General features: G+C 39.9%; 1 protein-coding gene across 6 annotated transcripts in view; it reads left to right on the plus strand.

Annotated features, from left to right (window-relative positions):
• The window catches only part of TENM2 (teneurin transmembrane protein 2), a 2,056,834-nt gene extending 2,036,997 nt beyond the window's left edge, over window positions 1–19,837 (plus strand). For all 6 annotated transcript variants that reach the window (XM_073620699.1, XM_073620701.1, XM_073620700.1 and 3 more), the window contains 4 exons: window positions 9,040–9,336; window positions 10,997–12,608; window positions 15,963–16,093; window positions 18,064–19,837. In XM_073620699.1, coding sequence (XP_073476800.1) covers window positions 9,040–9,336; window positions 10,997–12,608; window positions 15,963–16,093; window positions 18,064–18,825 — 2,802 coding nt within the window. In that variant the 3' untranslated portion in view covers window positions 18,826–19,837. The remainder of the gene's footprint in view (window positions 1–9,039; window positions 9,337–10,996; window positions 12,609–15,962; window positions 16,094–18,063) is intronic.
• The last annotated feature ends 5,685 nt before the right edge of the window (window positions 19,838–25,522 follow it).

The raw sequence follows: 25,522 nt of genomic DNA on the forward strand, positions 1-25,522 counted from the left end.
TCTGCGGGCGTTGGAAAGATCTACAAAGGTAACAGGGTCAAGGTCCTTTTTTGTGTGCTATTTTTAAGGTATGGATTGAGGATAACAGTCTGGTGATATCGGCCAACCTGGCTTTCTTTAGACGGGAGCCGTGTTGGATGAAAATCCCCCGGAGCACACATTTCAGTGCTTCCCATTTAGCGAGCGGATTAGAGTCGTCTGAGCGGTGGTCCTGTATAAAGTCCCGAATTGACTGCTCAATAGCTGCCACGCAAGGGGTGACCTTTAGTAGATTGTCATTTAAGCGCCAGGAGAATGTCTTGTGAGATTTAGGTGGGTAGGCCAAACTTAAGTGTGCGGGGGCATGGTCTGGCCAGAGGATATTACCAAGGGAGGCCTGTAGGGGGACATCAAGTAGGGATTGGGAAACATGAAGCTAGTCAATACGACTATAGGAGTTATGCGCAACCGAGTAACAGCTGTAGTCTTTCTCAAACTCACTAGTTGGGCAGAGTGCAAGAGTGATTTTATGTATGTGAGGGTGGTGTGTGGGATGGAGGACTTACCGGAGGAGATGTCCACGGCCAGAGAAAGGGTCACATTGAGATCTCCACCTAGAATGAAGAAGGGACCTCCAAAAGAGAGTAATTTGTCTAGGACCATGGAAATGAAACTCCCCTGGTCTTGGTTCGGTCCATACACATTAACCACTGTAAAAATAGAAGATTTTGATTTTAATTTGAGGAGGAGAAAATGACCTAAGGGGTCAATCAATGAGTCTACGACTTTTGTGTGGAATAATTTGTGAAAGGCTATCGACACTCCCTTAGACTTAACCTGCGGATTGGTGCTATGGTACCATTGGTGGTAGTAAGGGTTGCTTAGGGTCGGAGTACCCGAACTCCTAAAGTGTGTCTCCTGTAGAAGTAGAATTTGAGATTTAGCTTTGTGGAAGTGATATAATATCTGGCTCCTTTTCTCTGGGGTGTTAAAGCCCCTGCAATTAAAGGAGGCTAAAGTTATCTGATCAAGTGAAGTCATGGTGGCGGTGAAATAGAGGGGTACCCGGGTTCCTCATCCTGTCTAACATTGACCTGTGTGTGCACCAAGGCCCGCTCGGTAGGGGGGATAAGGAAGGGGGGGGACAAGGATAGAGTGAGGTAGAGGGAGTAGTAGAGAAGAGGAGATGAGGAAAAGTGGGTGGAAACCATCCCAGTGCGTAGAGACGTAGTTCGTCAGAGGGTTGGGCGATAGGAGCCACCGCTAAAAACAAGTAGGAAAGAGAGGAGTGAAGCCACTGGGTGGCAACATGAAATCAATCATGAAATAAATTGGTAAAACTAATAGAGAAAACATGCTAATAACAGTACAGTCCAGCAATGAGCACTATCAGTCCTATGTGGGGTTTACACTATCATCATTAGAATATTCTCTGTACTGTCACGACTTATCATGCTGCTCACCTGGTTATAGGTTGCAGGCAGCTCAAATCTGTGTAACTTAAGTGCTAGTATACTATTAATCCATAATAGGCCACAAGCAACTGGATGGTAGACTGAATAAGTACATTGTAACAAGGCAAGTCCACACAATGCATAAACAAATAGGTAGGCAAGTGAACACATTTACAGATGCTGAACTAAATAGGGTGAACCCTGGCCTATAGTAAGACAGTTAACTATACTGCAACAAGGCTAACCAGATTTTAACCAGTATAATTGGTGGAAAATATAACAGCAGTAACCATCCCCAAAAATGTGTCCTTATTTGCACTCTGGGCATTAAAGCCTTTAGGGATGGATGTACGCCCTGGAGGTAGCTACAAAGAACCTGGTGCCTAATTATCAGTATTAGCCAGCTATTGTTGGGGCCCTTCTGCAAGGTGGCCACATGAAGCTGTCCCTTTAAGACTGTACAATTGATGGGTGATGAGCTGCTAAGCAAGGAGCAGTTAACTCTGGGAGGTAAGGGAATTAAGCTTGGTATATTGTGATGGATGCACTGTGAGCTGTAAGGTCTAATATAGACAGGTGTGTGGCTTTGCTAATCAAGTCCAATCAGTATAATCAAACACAGCTGGACTCAAATGAAGGTGTAGAACCATCTCAAGGATGATCAGGATGAGTGTCACAGCAAAGGGTCTGAATACTTAGTACCTTATGATATTTCAGTTTTTCTTTTTTAATAAATCTGTCAACAATTCTGTGTTTTTCTTTCAATATGGGGTGCTGTGTGTGCATTAATGAGGGAAAAAAATTAACATAAATGATTTAAGCAAATGGCTGCAATATAACAAAGAGTGAAAAATTTAAGGGGGTCTGAATACTTTCCGTCCCCACTCTATATATATATATATATATGTATGTATGTATATATATATATATATATATATATATATATATATATATATCACACTAAGTGTATGACTAAGTGTATTTGAGATTTGAGTCACCTATTCAGCATAAAATAAACAGTCAATATTTACAACAAAACGTATCACTGCAAACTCAAACAATCATGAATTCGGAAAAAATATGTACAAAACCACTATACATTACTTTTAAAAGTTAAAAAAAATAGATTACAGCTGGCTACCCTATGATTAACAATAGAATTTTACCAAGCGATAATAGATTTTGGAATTAGCAGTTGATTATTTACAATAATTAATCAGTTTTCCACAGAACTGAGCTTAACAATTTACAATCTTTTTAAAATAAGACTGGAAAATCTTGACACTGATTATTAAAAAGTTAATAGAGGTACTTGTGTTAATTAACCAGAGTTAAATGCACAATTCTTCCAAGTGAAACCTTGCTACAGGTTAAATTTTTTTTGTGTCAACTTTATGCAAATGAAAACATTGCTCTATCTAAAAACACCTTAAAATTTAATTGTCTGGTGTGAGTTCCCTTTAGAATAATTACATCTCTGTTTAGCTGTTTTAAATGAAAATCACTTTGAGATTATAAAAGGATGAGTAGACTGAATATGTAACTTGAAATGAGGTAGAAAGTCTAGGGTTTATCTGCATACAGTAAATGTGCATATCATTTCAAAGAAGTCCTGCTTTCTCTTATATACAGTTGTGCTCATAAGTTTACATACCTTGGCAGAATTGATGATTTCTTAGCCATTTTTCAGAGAATATGAATGATAACACAAAAACATTTTTTTTACTCATGGCTAGTGTTTGGCTGAAGCCATTTATTATCAATCAACTGGGTGGCACTGGTGGGCACTGATGGGCACTGATAGGTGACACTGTTGGGCACTGAAAGGCTGCAAAGATGGGTTCTTATGGGTGGCACTGATGGGCACTGATAGACGGCACTGATAGGCGGCACTGCTGGGCACTGATGGGCACTGATACGTGGCACTGATGGGCACTGATACGCGGCACTGATAGGCATCCCTGGTGGCACTGGCAGTGGTAGGCATTGTGAGTGGGCACTGATTGGCAGCTGCCTGGGCACAGATTGGTATTTCCCTGGGGGTCTAGGGGGCATACCTGGTGGTCCAGTGTGGATGGCTTCCCTTGTGGTCCTGGGCGGCTTCCCTGGTGGTCCTGGGCGGCTTCCCTGGTGGTCCTGGGTGGGATCCGAGGGGGGCTGTGCTGATAAACAATCAGCACAGACCCCCCTGTCAGGAGAGCAGCCAATCGTCTCTCCTCTACTCGCGTCTGTCAGACGCGAGTGAGGAAAAGCCGATCACTGGCTCTTTCTATATACATCATGATCAGCCGTGATTGGACACGGCTGATCACGTGGTAAAGAGTCTCTGTCAGAGACTCTTTACCTAGATCGGTGTTGCGGGGTGTCAGGCTGACACCCCGCAACAACGATCGCCGCAATGCGCGCCCCCGGGGGCGCGCAGCGGCTCAATATCCTGCGAACGTCATATGATGCCCAGTCAGCATATTGAAACTACTTTGCCGCCATCATTCTGCTATATGGCGGGTGGCAAGTGGTTAAACACTCAGTAGCTTCAGATTAACCTTTTGTTGGCAGTGACCTCATCTGTACTTTATTGGTTTCAATGTACTGTAAATGAAACATTTGTTAACAACAGGTTCTTCTCAAAATACTTGGCATTTAAATAATAATAATAATAATAATTTATGGTTTATGCTTACTTTCAAGAGTACTGAAAATGAATTTATTCATGATATATTTCTTCTAGTGTGACATCTGTGATTTCCATGACAATCTCAGTGGACATTTTAGGCCCTCCACTGAATTCAGTTTTTAAGCAACAGTGACATAAAGATGAAAGGAAAAAAAAATACGGCAAAGCTATTTTTCTTCAGAAAGCTCCTTAGCCATGCTCAAGTACCATACAAAGATATGAGACATGTGGTAACTTACAGGAGTTTAATACATTTACCAAGCAATTGGTTGTCTTAATGCCATTTAATGATCCTTCTTTCCAGAGCAAGAGAGTTGTGCTTTAAATACAGAGATGTGCATTTTATGTCAGAAAAATAAAACTACATATTCTATAACAACTAGAGTTGAATTTTCCTGTATTTTGTAGGGATAAAAGCATAATTCTGAATACATACAAAAAATATTACTGCTCCAGGTGATCTTACAGATCATCTACCACCCCCGGGTGCATAACTAATAGGATACATTCTTATCCAGAGTATGCAGATATAAGCAATTCAGCAACTCTCCCACTGTATTTTTCTATATGTCCAATAAGATTCATTGCAAGTTGTGCAAACTTACAAAGCCAGACTGTGACACGTGACTCACAGCCAGACTCTCTGCCACCCCTTCAATATGTTTCTCTCCATGGGCCATATTCATGAAGGTGGGGTTCTGGAGCAGGGTGGGGGATATACAAATACATGATCCACAATTACCAATTCATGAATAATCCTCTTTTTACAATTAAACCAACCCCACGCAAAGAAGCCACCCCACTAAAACCAGCATTAAAAGAGAAGTATTTTTTTTTTTATGAACCATACTTACCTAGGTGGATGCAGCATTGGTCCGATGCGGCATCTGTCCCCCGGCACCTCTGCACTGAGAAACGAGCCATCGCTGTCAGTCAGCAGCTCTCTGCTCTGCCCCCCCACTCTCACTGGAGTGCTGAGCTGTGGAGGGGCAGGGAGCGGCCGTCTCAGGCTCTCAGTGGCTCTCTGAGAGGCTGAGACGGGCATCACTCCAGGCACCTGGCAGATCCAGACTTTATTGTCACGATGACGCAGTGTCTGGGCAGATTTGTGTAACGTCATGAGGGAGCCGACTTCAGTGCTGAAAATGTGTCACAGGAGTGCAAAATGGACTGCACTCCTATAACCCATAGGAGAAGCCCAGCCAAACGAGCTTAGGCTGGACTTCTCCTTTAATTCTGTATTAAATATTTTAGTTCTAGTGGGGTGGGTTGTTTTTGTATTAAGGTGTATATTTAAAATTTAGAATGTATCCCTTTAAAAAAGGAGCCATATTAAGTAAATGCAACTGCTTGAAAAGCTCACTTTTCTTTAATAATGTGTATGTATTTTTCTGAGACTGTTACAGAAAGCTATATTTAAATGTGTTAATGGAAGGGCAATTCTAAAACACAAAAATCAATGCTACATTTTTATTGCAAAGTGGTAGGTAGTAGTAAAATATAAAAGCTTAATGTATGATCTAAGTCTAGTACTGAAGGGAAGAACAGATTATCTTTTGATGTTTTGATTTAAGAATGTCATTGCAGACTATATAACAACATTGAAATCATGTGTGGGAGTGCAGACAGGAATGTTCAGTTTCAAATAAATTCCTGCACGGCAAAGGGCATTTTTTCAATTGAAAAAGTATATAACTGAAAGTAAAACTAGTTGATTGTTAAGCAGATTTGAATAAATACCCCTTAAGAGGGAGATATGATCACAATATGCAAATTTTAAATGGTGACTCTAGCATTGGGAGGAAACTATTTAACCTAAGGACTCTAAAGAATACACACAATGAAGTTTAATGAAATGCGGTTTAATCTTAAACTGCATAAGTGTCTGTTTACTGTTAATATGGCAAGGACATGGAACTCCCTTCCAAAGTTGGTGGTGTCAGCGGTGTAGATAAATCCAAAAACATCCTAGATGTGTTTCTCAGCAAAGACAATGAACAGGGTTATTTATTTATTTATTTTTAATAACTTTTTTTCCTGCCAGTAACATACCGATACTTATTGTTCTACAGTAACAAGGCTCACTCACCCCACTGTATCTATGGAGGAGTAGTGCTGTCACCTTAGGCTTGTTTTCTAATTTGGACTGCACCAACCCACCCACCACCACCTTTCCTCATTTCATAGGAAAGACAGGTTGTGTACACAGAACATAAACTGAAAAGTTGATTAAATTGTTTATGATTTCAGTTTAGTACATAGGAAGGTACAAAGATATTGGATTTCTCTCAGATCAGCAGGCATTTTTCTGTATAAAATGTACTCATCCAGAAATAAGAAAAAAATTGCAGTCACCAAATCTAAGCCATGTTACTAAAAACAATACTACTGTGATTGTTAGGCACAACTGGATGCTCAACAATTGAAGTTTTGTTTTTAGCATTTGTCTTATATACTTTAAATGACATTTAAAAAACAGATATGCATGTGCAAAAAAGAAAACACTTATCGGTTATGTGCTATTATAGTCCTTATCCTCCAAGCAGTCTCGGTGTTCAAAAAAGTATATAAAAGTCTTTGATGTGTTTTCTGATCAACAGGAAACCTAACCTAACCAAATCTAATATAACCAATCAACTTTATCAGCCACACAAGGTTACAAGCTTGGGTTGGAGAAAAGGTGTTCTGCCACAAAATCATATACTCCACAGGAGGTGGACAAATGCATGCATTGGCCAGTTCTCCAGCTACCCTCTAGGGAGGGTCCCAGCATGCAATGCTATTGATAAAGGAGACACTACTTTGACCTTTTATTTTAATTTTAAATTGATGCTATAGCACTGGTTGGCACCAACTAGTAGCACCATAGCACCAAAATGAGGTAATATGAGGACCTATCCAAATAATGCATTGCATTTATATCCAATCAGGAAGGCACTTGTACTACATACAGAATGGTAGACCTAAAGGAGATTGTACAATCAGATTGCATAGTGTATGGTCATCCCTTACAGCTGTAGCATGTCACCAATCTTTTCTTAACTCAGAAATTTGAGTTAAGTGATTGTTCCATCAGTACAGAATAAAAAATGAAAATTTAATGAACACTGTCAAGTTTCTTAAGTTTACAGAGTCACTGTAAAGAGATTCTGGATGGGCATGCCCAAATGTGAACTATTAATCAAACAGCTAGAGTTTTTTTTTTTATTTTTGTACAGGTTTTTCTCTTTTCAACATCCTTTTTTTGGGCAGTAGGCTTAATTTATTTTCATTTTTTAAACTCATGAATGTATAATTGCTTTGACAGAATAAAGAAAGTTATTGTATAAATTAGTAAAGCTCACAATGAATATGAGTATATTATATTTCATGTTAGTTGAAAGAAAAGTCATATATCTCAGAAAATACTCTTAGCACAGGCATTGTTACTTCCTGTGTATTGACTAAGCAAATGTATGGTGGTTATTTGGGGTTGTTTTACTTCATTTTTGCTCTTTATCTGCCTGTTAAGCTGACTGAGAAATATATCTTATATAGCAAATTATTATCTCATATAGCATGATTCCTTGTTTCAAAATGACTGAGCAAATAGCAGAGAACAGTTGACTATATTCTTATCCCTTTCATGACTAAGCCTATTTTTGAAATTTGGTGTTTACAAGTTAAAATCCGTATTTTTTGCTAGAAAATTACTTAGAACCCCCAAACATTATATATATTTTTTAGCAGAGAATCTAGAGAATAAAATGGCGATTGTTGCAATATTTTTTATCACACGGTATTTGTGCAGCGGTGTTTTAAACGCAAATTTTTGGAAAAGTGACACTTTCATGAATTTTAAAAAATCCAAACAGTAAAGTTACCCCAATTTTTTTGTATAATGTGAAAGATGATGTTACGCCGAGTAAATAGATACCAAACATGTCACCCTTTATAATTGCACACACTCGTGGAATGGCGACGAACTACGGTACCTATGAATTTCCATAGGCGACGCTTTAAAAATTTTTTACGGTTACCAGGTTTGAGCTACAGAGGAGATCTAGGGCTAGAATTATTGCTCTCGCTCTGACGATCGTGGCGATACCTCACATGTGTGGTTTGAACACCGTTTACATATGCGGGCGCGACTTCCGTATGCGTTTTCTTCGCTGCGCGAGCTCGCGGGGACAGGGGCACTTTAAAAAATTTTTTTTTTTTTTTATTTATTTTATTTATTTTTGTACTTTATAAATTGTGTTTAAAATTTTTTTTTTTTTTTTTTACTTTTATTGCTGTCACAAGCAATGTAAACATCCCTTGTGACAGTAATAGGTGGTGACAGGTGTCTTTATGGAGGGATCGGGGGTCTAAAAGACCCCCAATCCCTCCTTTACACTTCAAAGTATTCAGATCGCTGAAAACGGCGATTCTGAATACTGTGTACTTTTTTAAATTCGGCGCCATTGGCAGCCGAGTAAACGGGAAGTGACGTCATGACGTCGCTTCCGCGTTTACAACAAGAAGGCTGGAACGAAGCCACTCGCAGCTTCGTTCCAGCCCGCCCCCAGCCACCGAAGGCAGCCGAACGGACACCGGGCCTCCCGATCGCACGGGAGGCCCGGTAACAGCGGCGGGAGCCGGCGGGAGGGGGGATGTCCCCTCCCGCTCCTCCGGTATAACAGCCAAATGGCTTTTAGCCGCATCGGTTGTTGTACACGGGTAGCCAATCGCCCACTGTAAACAACGGTACCGGGATGATGCCTGCAGCTGCGGGCATCATCCCGGTATAACCCCGGAAAGCCGAGTACGCATATCTGCGTACGGTCGGCGGGAAAGGGTTAAACTAGATATGGAGTATAAGATCCTCATTAAGAATATATATTTAAATATACGTATGTCTATTTGTTCTTAAACTGCTTGTACACGTGTTTTCTTACTTGTTCCTCACAGGTCCATGGGAGAAATTTGCTGTCGATAGATTTTGACAGGAACTCGCATACTGAAAAAATCTATGATGATCATCGAAAGTTTACTCTCCGCATAGTCTATGATCAACTAGGACGACCACTTCTCTGGCTTCCAAGCAGTGGACTAGCTCCCGTCAATGTGTCTTATTTCTTTAATGGTCGCTTGTCTGGGCTTCAACGTGGGGCCATGAGTGAACGAACCGAGATGGACAAACAGGGAAGAATCATTTCTCGGGCATTTGCCGATGGAAAAACTTGGAGCTATACTTATCTAGAAAAGGTATTTTTGACAGATGAAGTAATAAACTAGAGGATGTATGAGGATAAAGTATTAATGTTAGGACTAATAAAAGGTGGAAATGTATATTAGGAGTAGTAAGACTACATTAAGACTACAAGTCAACACCTAACCCAGTGGTCACCAGCAAGTAGGTCATAATCCATATTTTTAAGTGTTGATCTTTTTATTACTGATATTTTGAACTAAATTGTTACATAGTTATATTTTTTTTTAGTTCCATGAAAGAAAGATGGAATGCAATTAGTTGAAAAAGACAATTTTAAAGAGCTAAATGAAAATTGGCCATTTGTTTAGCATTTTTATAACAAGCACTATCATCAAGCACTCATTACATAGAAAGAGTTACATTTTCCCTTTCTTTTTCTTAGATTACACTAGTACATTACTAAAATGCACATTTTTGCAGCGTGAAAACATGGTAAAAATAAACAATTTCTGTTACTAAGACTCATGTATAGTCACAATTCACTTGCATTATGTTTAAACTTATTTAATATATAAAATCAAGTTAATATTGTGTATGCAGCAATGTACAGAATATTTAAATGGGAAACAGTGAAATAAACCTGTATTAACTTTTCTTATTTCAAAAAGGAATTATTGGATCTTAGAATATTCTTCCAAAGTTTAATAAAGAATGGAAAAGGTTACTAAAATATGTTCCAACAGATGATGTTTTATTGTAACAAAATGTTTGTCTTGCAGAAATAATTTCAAACTGTTTTATCTATCTATTTGCCATAAAATATGTTACAGCTTTTAAAGTCTACAAATGTGTATCTGTATTTCAAAAATATAAAATTCAGATGAAATACAGATGAGATATTAAGACACAACTCTCATAAAATTTTATATTCTGGCTTTTGTACATTTTAGTAATAAAATGAAAGTCTTTGCAATGAAAATGTACTCTTCAAAACTCCTAATGTAGGCTGTATCTTTCTAGAATAGCCCTTAAAGAAACTTTGTCATTAAAATAAAACAAAAAACTGCAACATGTATTAAGTACACCTAGGAGTGCCTGTTCACAATTGCTGCAACCTCTCAAAATATCATATCACATCAGGATCCCAGCCAGTACTGATAGGCAAGTTTCTGACACTTCCAAAAAGTGTCAGAGCATGGAAATAAGCTACCCCACACACACTGCTATTGGCTTATGACTCAGATGGGCAGCCTCACTAGCTAATAGGAAAGTATAGGAGGTAGGAAGGTACAGGCAAGCTTCAGTACTACCAAGAAGTACCAAAGCTTAGTCTGTCAACAGACCTCAGGATTTGCCCATGATGTGAGGATTTGGGGAGCTGCTGCAAGTCCAGTATGTAGAGAAATAATTTCATTGATGCAGTTTCACCTACAGAAGCTTTTTTGTTTTATAAAGAACACAGGCAATACAGGCGTTGTCTACGTTTTGTCTGTTAGAAATGGCCGGGAATTCAAGCTTATGGGGGTACAGACTATGCTGTAGATACAGTATGTCCAGAAACATTTAGTCTACATTTTATTTCTATCTTGCTACCTAATTACTAAATATATATAATATATATATATATATATATATATATATATATATATATATATATTTAATTTCCAGTAGTAACTGTTAAATGATGTATATATTGTTTTATTGTACTTGCAGTCAATGGTGCTTCTTCTTCAAAGTCAACGGCAATACATATTCGAATATGATTCATCAGACCGTCTATACTCTGTAACCATGCCTAGTGTTGCTCGGCATAGCATGTCAACTCACACATCAGTTGGATACATCAGAAACATTTATAATCCTCCAGAAAGCAATGCATCAATTATTTTTGACTTTAGTGAAGATGGCAGACTTTTAAAGACATCATTTCTTGGTACTGGTCGACAAGTATTCTATAAATATGGGAAACTTTCCAAGTTATCAGAGATTATTTATGACAGCACAGCAGTCACTTTTGGCTATGATGAAACAACAGGTGTTTTAAAAATGGTGAATCTTCAAAGTGGTGGCTTTTCATGTACAATCCGCTATAGAAAAATTGGACCTTTAGTGGACAAACAAATTTACAGGTTTTCTGAAGAAGGCATGGTGAATGCAAGATTTGACTACACTTATCATGACAATAGTTTTCGAGTTGCTAGCCTTAAGCCTATAATAAGCGAAACTCCATTACCTGTAGAATTATATCGATATGATGACATTTCTGGGAAAATTGAACACTTTGGCAAATTCGGAGTGATTTACTATGACGTTAATCAGATCATAACTACAGCTGTAATGACTCTAACAAAACATTTTGATACTCATGGACGAATTAAAGAAGTCCAATATGAAATATTTAGATCACTCATGTATTGGATGACTGTGCAATATGATAGTATGGGCCGAGTGATAAAAAGAGAATTGAAACTTGGTTCCTATGCCAACACAACAAAGTATACCTATGAATATGATGGGGATGGTCAGCTGTTAACTGTTGCTGTCAATGACAGACAAACATGGCGTTATAACTATGACCTTAATGGGAATCTATATTTATTGACTCCAGGGAATGGCATACGCCTACTGCCTTTAAGATACGATCTCAGAGACAGAATAACACGTTTGGGGGATATGCAATACAAAATTGATGATGATGGATTCTTAAGTCAAAGAGGTGCTGATATTTTTGATTATAACTCAAAGGGCCATCTCACTAGAGCATACAAGGTTGGCGCATGGAATGTACAATATCGATATGATGGACTAGGGCGAAGAGCATCATGCAAAACTAACCTAGGACTTCATCTTCAGTTCTTCTATGCTGATCTACATAACCCAACACGGGTTACCCATGTCTATAATCACTCAAACTCAGAAATAACTTCCTTATACTATGACTTGCAAGGCCATCTTTTTGCAATGGAAAGCAGTAGTGGGGAAGAATTTTACATTGCCTCTGATAATACAGGCACACCACTGGCAGCTTTCAGCATCAATGGAGTAATGATTAAGCAATTACAGTATACGCCTTATGGTGAAGTTTACTTTGATTCAAATCCAAACTTCCAGCTTGTTATTGGTTTTCATGGGGGACTATATGATCCACTTACAAAGCTAGTACATTTTGCTCAGAGAGATTATGACGTATTGGCCGGACGCTGGATATCTCCAGATTATACAAAGTGGAGGAAAATTGGGCAAGATCCTGCTCCTTTCAATTTATACATGTTTAAGAACAACAATCCACTGAGCACTGAAATGGATTTAAAAAACTATGTTACAGGTAAGATATGTTGTCTGTCTAGTATCCACTTTAGGAAAACATTAGAGAGTTTCTAAAGTCAAAAGTTTTTTTTTTACCTTAATGCATTACATGCAATAAGGTAAATAACCTTTACCTTGCTGTTTGTCCCCCCCCTAAATACTTAGTCCTCTCTCAATCCAATGCTGGGTCTGTCTGCAGCAGTGTGGGTCTTTTTCCCTGGACAGACTGATAGCAGCAGAAACTAGTGGTTCCTGCGGCTGTCAAACAAATCCAGTGAGGAAGGAGTGAGGGGCATGGTCAAGTCATGATCTTTGTGTCTATGGATGCACAGAGCCCAGCTCGGGGGCATGCCTTCATGTGTGCCCACATAACATGCAGCTTGCACAGAGCAGGTATGTAAAAAGTTTTTTTTCTTCTTAGGTAAAAAAAATTACCAGCCTTTGATATCCCTTTAAAGTGATTGTAAAACTTCACATTGTAAAAAATCAAAAAACAAACACATACACAGGGGGCACAGAGTGACCCTGAATCTTCTGTTCTCCTCCTCCTTCTCGGGAGCTGCTACCCATGGGGGCCCACCTGCAGGCTTGCTCTAGAGCTGCACTGTCTGTATCCATTTGGAAAGGCAGTGCAGCTGGGCCCACCCCCCGCTCCCTGCTTACAGAATTTGACTGACATTGCTTCAATGTTCAAGTTTGTAGCAGTACATGATCTGATAAAAAAGAGGTATATTTTGTTAAATAGTTTTTTTTTTTATTTTGATACCAATTATCTTGCTTGTAAACAGCATAATTACATTTTTTCCAAAAGCAGTAGATGTTCTTTTCAGTTACAGCCATTATAGAAAATGTAGAATACCTCATGTTATAACACAAATTAGGGTTGCAGACTGTATTGTGAACCACAAAATTTAAGAAACTAAAATAAAATACAGTAGATGTCTAATGTTTGAACACAAGTAACATATTTAAGGTTTTGTGCCGAGAGTTGTAAAAATATTAAAACACACTCAAATCCCTATTATTATCATATTTAAAAATAGCAAGTTACTTGAATATAACAGTGATTATGATTGGTGTTTTTAAAATGAGAGAGCTTAGGTTAAGCTGATTGCATTCTTTGGTTGTTGTCAGTGGCTAATGGTGATTCTGATAAGGCAATGATCTACAGTGTATTCAGCTTTCCATATGAAATAAAGAGATTCTGTTAAAGTAATATTACTGTGTAATATATATATGACAAGCCAGTGCTAAAACATAGATTTAAGGCAGCTAGCAAAAGGGAAAGTATACACAAACCCTTCAAAACAACTGATCACAAAATGCAGCACCTTAACACATTAAGGGTAAAGCATTACTTTCAAATAATCAGTCCCTCAATATAAAGAAAGTAAGAAAAAAGGCTTGCTTGCTTAAAATCTTGCTGTACCCGTGTGACTTTCACCATCCAGAGAGGAAGAAGACCACCACTTGTGACTGAAAGAATATACCACACTCACCAACTTCAATAGCTGACAGTGCAATCATATTTTAAGCAACAAAGATCAGCATCCCTCTAGGACCCTCCAGCTCCATCCACCCTTGGTCTTCTCACTGTAGTTGTGGCTTTGCACCACTAGAGGGAGTAGGAATACCACCATGCCACTGTATGGGGAGAGAGTGCTCACCACAAGGAGCTAGACACCAAAAAGGGGCCAAATATAGTGTAGTATTTTATTATAGAGCTCCACCCAAAAGTGGAAGCCCCGCTTGTTCGCACCCTCCCCCCACTGAACTGCCACATTTGGCACTTTTTGGGAGGGAGGGGGAGCGGATACCTGTCAAAACCAGATGCACACAGATGCGGCGATCTATGAAATTCCGGTCCCTCCTCCCCCCCGCTGCCTTCTGGGAGACACACAGGTCCCAGAAGACAGTGGGGTCATTCAGAATATGCAGCGAGACTTGCGCATGTGCAGTAAAAAACAGGAAGTGAAGCCTTGCAGCTTCACAGCCTGTCTCCCTTGGTAAGGATGCCGTCGCCTGCACCCGAAACCGATGAATGAATCGACTAGGGGTGCCAACATCACAGGATACCTGGACAGATAAGTGTCCTTATATTAAAAGTCAGCAGCTACAGTATTTGAAACTCCGCTTTAAGGCAAAATACAAAGTCCATAAAATGCATCCAAATGCTAGTGACATAAAAATAGCAGCAGTGTACTTAGATAGCCGCCAGATCCAAGAACAGAGATGGTGGCTATATGCTGATGTCATGCGGCCATTGGTAAGGACCTGTTGACAGATTCCTGCTATGTACAATCATAGCAGGTGTCGACGGAGGGGTGTGCATGTGTGTGCCCTAAACCCAGAAGCAGGCAGCAACGTACCAGTACATCACTTTGTCTGCATGGATCGTCTGTTCACAGTGTATTGTGGGTGAGCTAATCCTGGACCAGACTGTATTGCTTAACCCTAGTGTAGTCTGCTGAGAAGTCTAGGTCCTGGCTATGCTGTGTGGCAACCATGTCTAGTTTACAAGACTGGCAAAACATTTATAAATTCATTGACAGGTAGAACATTTCCACCAATGTACTTAATATTTAGTTGTTTGCCTGGATGTCAGCTCTAAAGTGGAGGACAACTCATTCTCATATAATTAAAGTGGTGTTTCACCTTAATACATACTCTGCATTAAGGTAAAGAACCTTCTATATTCAGGATCCCTCCTCAGCTTCCCCTTACACTTACCTGAGCCTGATCTCGATCCAGCTCAGTGCATGAGAGCAGGGGCTCTTTCCACTCTCTCCCTCCCCACAATGCAGACTGATAGCAGTGGGAGTCATTGCATTGGCTCCTGTTGCTTTCAAACAATTCAAACCCTATGATGAGGAAGCAGGTGTCGGGGCCAAACCCCACTGTCTGTGGCTATGGATGCAGATATCAGAGTCCTCATGAGTAACCCCCAGTAAGCAGCTGGGGGGCTACTTAGAAGGCAAGATGAGCCAGGAGTACCAGCGAGGGACCTCAGAAGAGGAGAACCAGGGCTGCTCTATACAAAACAATTGCACAGCGTATAACCTGTTTGTTATTTTGAAAAAAGAAAGGTATAAAATCACTTTAAATACATTGAATTGATTATTCTATATATAACTAAATATGAAAAATGTTGATGCATTTATCTAACTATTGTATGATATGCTCTTTAAAAATGTAATAACATTTAAGTAAATTTTATTCTGCCCCACAAGTATACCTTCTAAGTTATATTTGAAATTTCATGTACAAAAAAGTCATATTGCATCTCCGTCAAAGCCTAGAACAGTACCATTGCAATTTACATTGCATTGAATGTGTGGTAAGTGATTACAGAACATTTTTTCTCTCTCAATAGATGTGCAAAGCTGGCTGGTGATGTTTGGATTTCAGCTGAGCAACATAATTCCTGGCTTTCCCCGATCCAAATTACACTTTGTCCCACCCTCCTATGAGTTGAGAGAGAGTCAAGAATGTGAAAATGGACAGGTAAGTCTGGCTTCTTCTCTATACACATGGCTTAGTGTGATGTTTTGCATTTCCATCTGTATTTCCTTAAGATGTTTTTTTATTTTTTATTTTAATGATCGTGCACTCTTTTTGTCTGCCTAGATAGTTATGTTAATTGCAGTATCATTAGATCTTTGTGTGTATGCCCTTGAGTTGTTTCTTGATTAACAATAGTACTGGGAAGTTTAAAGGTAGCTGGCCATCTGTTCCATCTACAGTATAACAAAATAACTTTTGGGAATATATTGCTCAAAATAGGAATACAGCTTGCAGCTAAGGTATTGCATATGTGCTTTATATAAGCAATAAAACAGTGTATGCTTTTATCAGAAACAGGGAAGTGGTTCATTTTATGTTGCATACTATGTTTGCTCCATTATATTTCAAGGACATGCAGTGCATGGCAAAATGCAATAGGAAATGGATATACAGAAAATCTATATTTTCAAAGGGTCACAGAACACAACAGTGGAATCTTAAAAAGCAACTTCAAGAAGCAATGTGAAATTCGCTTTTAAAGAAGACCTATATATAAAATGTAAAAACTTTAATTGTCTATCAGGGAATTAATAAGCACAATGTAATGTAATATTGAAACAATTAAAACAATGTACCTTATATTATAACATATAAATACAAATTAGAAGCAGCAGAGCATTTTTGCAGATCTAGTAGTGCATGGTGACTTCCATTTTCAAGAAGCACAGGTACCCAACATAGTTGAAGGCATTACCTCCTTACTCCTTTTTCTGATTACTAGATTACACTGTTGGTGTCATTAGGGATGAGGGAAGGGATCTAGGAACAGGAAGAGTTGATTAGTTACAACGTATGTATCCACTAAAATGGTGGCCTCTTTGCAGTCCCGCAGTGCAGAATGTTTAAGAAAAAAACCTAAGCAACAGAGTAGCTGGCAAGCTCAACTTTTAGTGGCAGAGTAGAGATTGGCATACATATCAGCTGTCTATATCTCTGGATCATTTTTGACAGGGATTTTCTCTGAAGGCAACCTCTTCTTTTGCATTTTTCATAATATGCTGAGTTTTAATTGCTTACATCAAGGTAACCATAGAAGTGCAAAAGAACTTTGATGCAAAACAAATGCCCAAAGGCATTTCTGTCTTTGGGGAAATAAAAGCAAAAATAATAAGTTATTTACTTGTCTTTGATGATTCTAAGCTGGAATAATAGGCAACATATGTTAAGAGGTGACATATCAGCAGGAGGATGGTCATGCAGAACCATCCCTCAGGGGGAGGGGGCTGCAAAGTACATATAGAACACTGGAAATAGAGAGTTTTTTTCCTGCTCTTTCATTAGACACATTATAGTAAAAGCAAAATATTTTATAAGGCATTCCCCATTCATCATTCTATTTTCTCTCACTAGACTCAGATTTTGCAGCTTTGCAGTGCAGCTTGCTGTTTTTACAAGTGGAGTGTACAGAAGTTATGCTCACATTTAATTAGATGGTATTTAATTATCTTCCTGGGCACAGATAAACGTGCTTTGTTAATTCTATTTTATGGCACGTAATTTTCCTACGCACATTTAAGACTTAATACTTCTCAAAAAATCTCTACTTTGGAAACAGTCAGCCTTAAAATTACTAGAAGAAAAAATGTTTCAGAGGACATTGCTCATGCTTGTTTAATACTTCATATTTAATGCTATTTTTGTACTAATTTCACAGTGGAGTAGCACATGAAATTATAAATGTTTTGTACATATATTTGTGAACCATTTTCTGACTTAATGTAACTCTTTAGTTTTCTTGAATAATTGGATAACTTTTTTAATTTCATGTGATTTACTTTTGTGTTAAATTAAGGGCAAAATGTAATTAAGCCAGCACTGCATGACCTTCAGAAATCAGTACAGTCTAGTTACAATGGTTCATTGCTCTACTTTTAAACTTTCCACAACTAATTCATTTTTCTGTCTTCCAGCTAATTACAGGTGTTCAACAGACCACTGAAAGACACAATCAAGCATTTATGGCATTAGAGGGTCAGACTATAGTGAAGCGACTCCATGCAAACATAAGGGAGAAGCTGGGACACTGGTTTGCCACTACTGGTCCTATAATTGGAAAAGGAATAATGTTTGCAGTCAAGGAAGGCAAAGTGACAACTGGAATGTCCAGCATTGCCAGTGAAGACAGTCGGAAAATTGCTTTGGTGCTTAATGGAGCCCACTATCTGGAAAAAATGTACTATAACATAGAAGGAAAGGACACACATTACTTTGTAAAAATTGGATCCTCTGACAGTGATCTAGTCACCTTGGGTTTGACAACAGGTCGCAAAACACTAGACAGTGGAGTGAATGTTACTGTTTCTCAGCCAACTCTGCTGATAAATGGAAGGACTCGCAGGTTTACGAACATCGAATTCCAACATTCCTCGCTAATTTTAAATATTAGATATGGATTAAATGCTGACACCCTAGATGAAGAAAGAGCAAGAGTTCTAGATCAAGCACGCCAGCGAGCAATGGGTGCAGCTTGGGCCAAAGAACAACAAAAAGCAAGAGATGGAAAAGAAGGTAGTCGCTTATGGACTGAAGGAGAAAAAAAGCTACTTTTAAGCACTGGAAGAGTTCAAGGATATGAGGGATACTATGTCCTTCCAGTGGAGCAGTATCCAGAGCTTGCAGACAGTAGCAGTAACATCCAGTTCTTAAGACAGAATGAAATGGGAAAGAGGTAACAAATTAATCTGCTGTCATCCGTTCCTGGATGAATCAGTAGTAACAACTGTTATCTCCTCTCCTAAGGAGATGAAGACCTAAATGGGGCACTAGGCTGCAATGTTCAAGACAGTTAAGTAGCAAGAAAACTCACATTTTTATGAGTTGACTGCTGCTGAAAACCACAAATTGAAGTGGACTTAAAGCCTGATTTAAAATAAAATACAACTAAACACAAGAGTACCCCTTTGATATTACCCACTTCTTCTGGGTCACTGTTAAAATAATAATTATGGCCTCTGATCACCTTACTTCTTTGACATGTGAGTAAAGTTTAAAAGATTTCAAACTGGCCGCCTTTACAAGACCTTTTGCTGAAAACTACTCAGACTGCTTCTTTGATAAGTATTCTGACATTTTGATTTAGGGATGCTTACTGCATTGCTTAAAAAGACTTTGGAGTGATTTGTAGAAATAAAACTAAAACAAAGAGCAGAGGATAGACGAGAAAACATGGACTTTACTTGCACTCTTATCCCAAAATGCTCTGTGACTTAATTTATCCATAAAGTGGGTAGAGTGTGATGTGTGAGTCAAATGGAGGCTTTCACTACAGTTAAATTCATCCTCTTGTTTGTATTTGAGAAATTCATTGTGGACAATACAGTATAACACAGTTACAGGGTGTAGTCTGTTTAGAATCAGTAGTTTGTTGGTATCAATTTCAGTAGAGATGTGGGCATTGTGACACTACCGCAAATGGGCACCACTTCTGATCACCCTGTTCATATAAGAAGGCCAGATGGCACAATCACTGTTTCAGATTAAAACTAGAAATGTGTTTGTTTGGTCAAAACAATAAACTGAGACAATCACCTTACAGTCACCACAAAAAATGAACTTTGTTTTTTTTGTAATATACATGTATGAACTGTTCATTGAGTTTTTATATTATTTTAATTTGCTGCTAAATGAAGATTAGAAACAGGCAAAGATAATTTATGGCAAAGTGTTTAAATTGTTTATACATAAATAAAGTCTCTAAAACTGTGGACAGTTGTATTTTGTACCTACCTACATTACAGGTTTTTTTCATCCCCAAAAATTAACATGTTATATATATTGCAGATTACACGTTTTTAGATCTTATTTTAATTTTTACCTGGTGATTCTGCCAGGGTGTGAGCTGAAAAGGTAGAATACATTGTTTTAGAGTGCAGTTGAGTGCACAGTAAGTAACAAATATACAAGATTTCTAACAGGATTAACAGGATATTTTATGTAAATGTGCAAAAACAGTGCTATCTTGTTGTGCTATCAAATTGTTATGTGATCAATTAATGAAGCTCTCTGACAGTGCCAGCACAACACTAAATAAAATAAAATAGACAATCCTACGCACAAAACTGATTAAATCACAATGCGCAATGTTCTACATATGTCCTCCTTGAAAAACACTTTATAATAGTTTTAATTATTGTGCTAATAAAACAAATGTATCGCTTGCCTTGACACCATTGTAATTTGGTGTATCAAAGATGGTTTTCACCAATCGTGGGGGCTGGAAACCTTGAAACATACACTATATTACCAAAAGTATTGGAATGCCTGCCTTTACATGCACATGAACTTTAACTGCTTCCTGACCAGCTGCCGCAGTTATACTGTGGCAGGTTGGCTCCCCTGCACAAGCCGTCATAGCTATACGTCAGCTTGCGGGGTCGGGATAGCAGGCATACGTGCTGCCGGAAGCAAACGCAAGCACGAGGGACAGTACAGGGAAGTGTGTGTGTAAACACATGCTTCCCTGTTCTGTTCTGAGAGGAATGACAGATTGTGTGTTCCTATTAGCTAGGAACCATAATCTGTCACTTCCTCTAGTCAGTCACCTCCCCTTTCAGTTAGAATCACCTCCCAGGGAACACATTTAACAGCTTGATCGCCCCCTAGTGTTAACCCCTTCACTGCCAGTGACATTTTTACAGTAATCAATGCCTTTTTTATAGCACTGATCGCTGTATTAATGCCAATGGTCAGCAAAATGTGTCCGCCATAATGTCTCAGTCACAATAAAAATCGCAGATCACCGCCATTTCTAGTAAAAAAAAAAAATAATTAAAAAAATGCTATAAATCTATCCCCTATTTTGTAGACGCTATAACTTTTGCGCAAACCAATTAATATACACTTATTGCAATTTTTTTAACCAAAAATATGTAGAAGAATACATATCAGCGTAAACTAAGAAACAAAATTAGCTTTTTTAATTAAAAAAAGGGGATATTTATTATAGCAAAAAGTACAAAATATTGTGTTTTTTTTCAAAATTGTTGCTCTTTTTTGTTTATAGCGCAAAAAATAAAAACCGCAGAGTCGATCAAATACCACCAACAGAAAGTTCCATTTGTGGGGAAAAAAGAACGTAAATTTTGTTTGGGTGCAACGTTGCACGACCACGCAATTGTCAGTTAAAGTGACGCAGTGCCGAATCGCAAAAAGTGCTCTGGTCAGGAAGGGGGTAAAGTTCATGTGCGTGTAAAGGCAGGCGTCCCAATACTTTTGGTAATATAGTTTTTTTTTTACAGTACTCCTTGCACAAATATAGACTTCTGATGTGCCAATGTGCCTTTAGGGAGGATGGGGCTACCTCATAGTTAAGCCTTCTCCCAATTTATCCATTGCTATTTATTCATTCTGGTACGGGGGCCACATTGTTCAGATATATCTTGGCACAGCAGTTTGGCTTTACATATATTTTTAAATGTATGCACCAAAACCTCTTTTTTTCAATCTAATTGTTATAAATAATTGATATAGGTTTTCCATGAACAGCTGGATTGAGTACTGGGGAATTTTGATATTGTTCAATGTATTGCACAACCCATTGGCACATTCTCCTTTAAATTGATTTGTGCAGCTAGTATTTTTGGTTTGCAAAAAAAATGGAGTGACTGTGGCCTTGTGCAAGTTTGACCATGATAGGAAACAGAAACATTTAAGTCAGTATAAACATGATATCTCTGTGTTAAAAAAATATATTTGAAGTCAAAAAGTATATAAAAAAATTAAAAACCTGTTTCTGGAAAAAAAAAAAGAAAAGATTTTTGTATTTACCTGTAAAATCCTTTTCTTTGAATCCCTTGAGGGACACAAGAGCCGATTCAGTAACCTTAGGTTATATAGGACCACCCTCAGGTAAACTGAACACTAGGCAGCAAAACTGTAAGCCAGCCCACATAGCCTATAACTATTTCAATATCCAGAATACTTCAATTTGTAGCAAAAAGTACAGAATGAAAGGTCATAACACATGAGGGGAGGGAGTTGTGTCCTCCGGTGGATTAAATAAATGGGAATTTAAAAAGTTTAAAAAAATATTTTTTCTCTATTGTCCTATGAGGTACATGGGAACATATTCAGTGGATAAACAAAAGCAGTCTATGTAAGAGGGGTGGGGAAGCTTACCAATAGACCTAGAATATAGCCTAGACCTTAGATAGAAGCCTGGTGCCAAATGGCTCAAGAGGTGCTCCCTATCCTAGTGGAGCAAGCCTTAACCAAATAAAGGGGAAAACATATCCCATGAAGTATATACTGTACCCGATTAATAGCTTGGTGAGCATTCTTGGAACAGAACAGGAGGCCAGAGAACCCCAATTGGCACCCCTGGAAATAGGGAATCTGATTCCCTATAAAAAAAAAAAAGAGCCTGTGAAATTCAGATAAACTGAAAAGTCCAGATGACCTCCAGACAATAAAGAACAGCCTGTGATACATTCTGTATAACCAGGACACAGACACATTCTTCTTGACCAGTCTAGAGATATGGACAAGACTGGAATCCTTTTTGCATCAGTCATGCAAAGCAGATGAGGTAGCATGTAAATCAGTACACAAAGATCCCATGGAGCAATCAAGACATTACCTGCCTCTGAAGATTGATCTTGCAACCTGGACACAGCTTGTATATCTTGTTGAACCATGAAAAGATCCACATCGGTCCTTGAAACACCACTTGGTGAAGAAACTCTTCACAGGATCTAAAAGCTATCAACTGAGAAAGTCTACTTTCATGTTTCCCACTTGGGAATATGCATCTTAGAGAGAGTGAGAGCATAAAGCCCCACTCGGGTCAGACTGAACATTGACCTTCCTTTCTACTGAAGAACTTCTTATCCACCTTGATGGTATACATAAGCCGCTGACATGCAGGCATGTACTGGCTATCGGGACTACTGGGAGTTTCCCTGTGGGCTCAGTGGGCCGGTTTCAGTGACAGTGGACCGCCGCCTCCCTCCGGTCCTCTGTCCCCCCCAGCGCTCACCTCCTCCCCCTGGCTAGTTGTGCAGCGTGCCTGAATACAGATATGATCCTCAGGAGTCGACACTGAGAAGCTCATCATGTGATCCGGAAGGAGGGCAGCCACACACAGCTGTAACATAAGCTTCCTCGGCACTCGTTCTCCTGCTCTTTCCTTCCCCCGCTCTACATCCTGTCTGCTGCTGCAGAGAATCTAGATGGAGAGCTGAGGATGAAAGAGCAGGAGAATGAGTGACGAGGAAGCTTATGTTACAGCTGTGTGTGGCTGCCCTTCTTCCGGATCGCATGATGAGCTTCCCAGTGTCGACTCCTGAGCATCATGTCTGTATTCAGGCGCACTGCATAACTAGCCAGGGAGAGGAGGTAAGCGCTGCGGGGGGGGCAGAGGAGCATGGGGGGGGGAGAGGAGCATATGGGGGACCAGAGCAGCATGAGAGGGGGGAGATGAGCATATGGGGGACCAGAGCAGCATTAGGGGGGAGAGGAGCATATGGGGGACCAGAGCAGCATTAGGGGGAGAGGAGCACGCAGGGGCCAGCAGAACACATGGGGGGCCAGAGCAGCATGGGGGGACCAGAGGAGCATGGGGGGATCAGCGCAGCACATGGGGGACCAGAGGAGCATGGGGGGACCAGAGGAGCACACGGGGGACCAGAAAAGCACATGGGGACCAGAGCAGCATGGGGGGGACCAGAGGAGCATGGGGGGGACCAGATGAGCACACAGGGGACCAGAGGAGCACATGGGGACCAGAGCAGCATGGGGGGACCAGAGGAGCATGCGGGGGACCAGAGCAGCATGGGGAGCAACAGAGGAGCATGCAGGGGACCAGAGGAGCATATGGGGGACCAGCAGTGCACATGGGGGACCAGAGCAGCTTGGTTTGGAATAGAAGAGCAGCATGGGGCGGGCCCAGAGGAGAACAGGGGGAACAGAGGAGCATGAGGGGGGACCAGACAGACAGCTGACTTAACAGCTATGGCCTGGGAGTGTCTCACTTTCCTGTCTAATCTTGTCCCATTGGGGGGGTGCTAAACTGATTCTTTGCCCTGGGTGAAATAATGTCTAGCTTCCCCACTGGTACTGCCTATAAGAGAAATAATGTAAAACGGTTAAAGGCTAGTGAGGGGGGGCTTGGGTGGCAGGCCGGGGGGGCGGGTTTGTCTGGCTGGCATGGGAGAGACCTGTCAAAGTGGACCAGTCTGGATGAAGTCCAGGGCCAGTCCAGCCCTGCTGACATGGTATTGTCCAACTGAATCAAAACTTGGCAGCTAGCCCAAAAGTTTGTCAAGAACAGCAGCTGTCCAATTGCAGGTATCTTAAGTGAAATGGAGTAAATGGCACCTAGATGAGGTCTAGAGCCATCATCATGCAAAGCCCAAGAGATGTCTGAGGTTAAAGGTGTGAAGGTGACAGACCAGAAACTGCAGCTTAAAAAGTTTCTCCTGAATAGGAAAGGGCCTAACTGCGCTAAGTTCTTTTTGGTTGGGATTTAACAAACTTCAAAGAATTCAGATGTCTAACTCCAATCCCACTAAAATCAAGGGGAGCTAAATCTGTCAAATCTAAAATGCCCATTTTCTGGGCCACTAATATCATGGGGAGGGCAAGCACTAACATGCAGAACATGTACCAATGCACAAGGAGCAGTCAGTCTCCTTGTGCATTGGTAGATGTTCCCCAGGGCAGTTCCCCATGCTATTAGTGGCCCAGATACTGGGCATTTTAGAGTTGACAGATTCAGCTCACCTTGGTTTTTTTAATGCTTAAAGTACACCATTAAAATTGCCCTGTTCCTTTACCCTAATTTTGTGCGTGAAGGGGCACATCTTTGTGATACAGAAAATGCTGATCTGTACTGACATTTACAAAGTAAAAAAAGTGTTCTAAGTTTCTGGCAAATTACATTACCTCTAAAGGTCCCCAAAATACATGGCAGACTCTAAGGCTACTTTCACACTTAGGCACTTTACAGGTGCTATAGTGTTAAAAATAGTGCCTGCAAAGTGACTGTAAAGCGCCTCTTCTGCCACTCCAGTGTAAAAGCCCGAGTGCTTTCACACTGGAGCGGTGCGCTGGCAGGACGCTAAAAAAAGCCCTGCAAGCAGCATCTTTGAGGTGCTTTAGGAGCAGTGTATACACTGCTCCTAAAGCGCCCCTGTCCATTAAAATCAATGAGCAGCACCATCGAAGCACCGGCAAAGCGCCACTGCAGCGCCGTTACAGCGGCACTTTTAACCCTTTTTTGGCTGCTGGCAGGGGTTAAAAGCACCGCAAAAATGACTGTAAAGCACCGCTAAAAATAGTGGCGCTTTACCGCAGATGGCCACAACACCCCAGTGTGAAAGTGCCCTTAAGATATGCTATGTAATTTGGGGATCTTTGGAGGGGGCTGTG

This window comes from Aquarana catesbeiana, linkage group LG03 (assembly GCF_042186555.1).
Source record: "Aquarana catesbeiana isolate 2022-GZ linkage group LG03, ASM4218655v1, whole genome shotgun sequence".
In the NCBI taxonomy this organism is placed as follows: domain Eukaryota; kingdom Metazoa; phylum Chordata; class Amphibia; order Anura; family Ranidae; genus Aquarana; species Aquarana catesbeiana.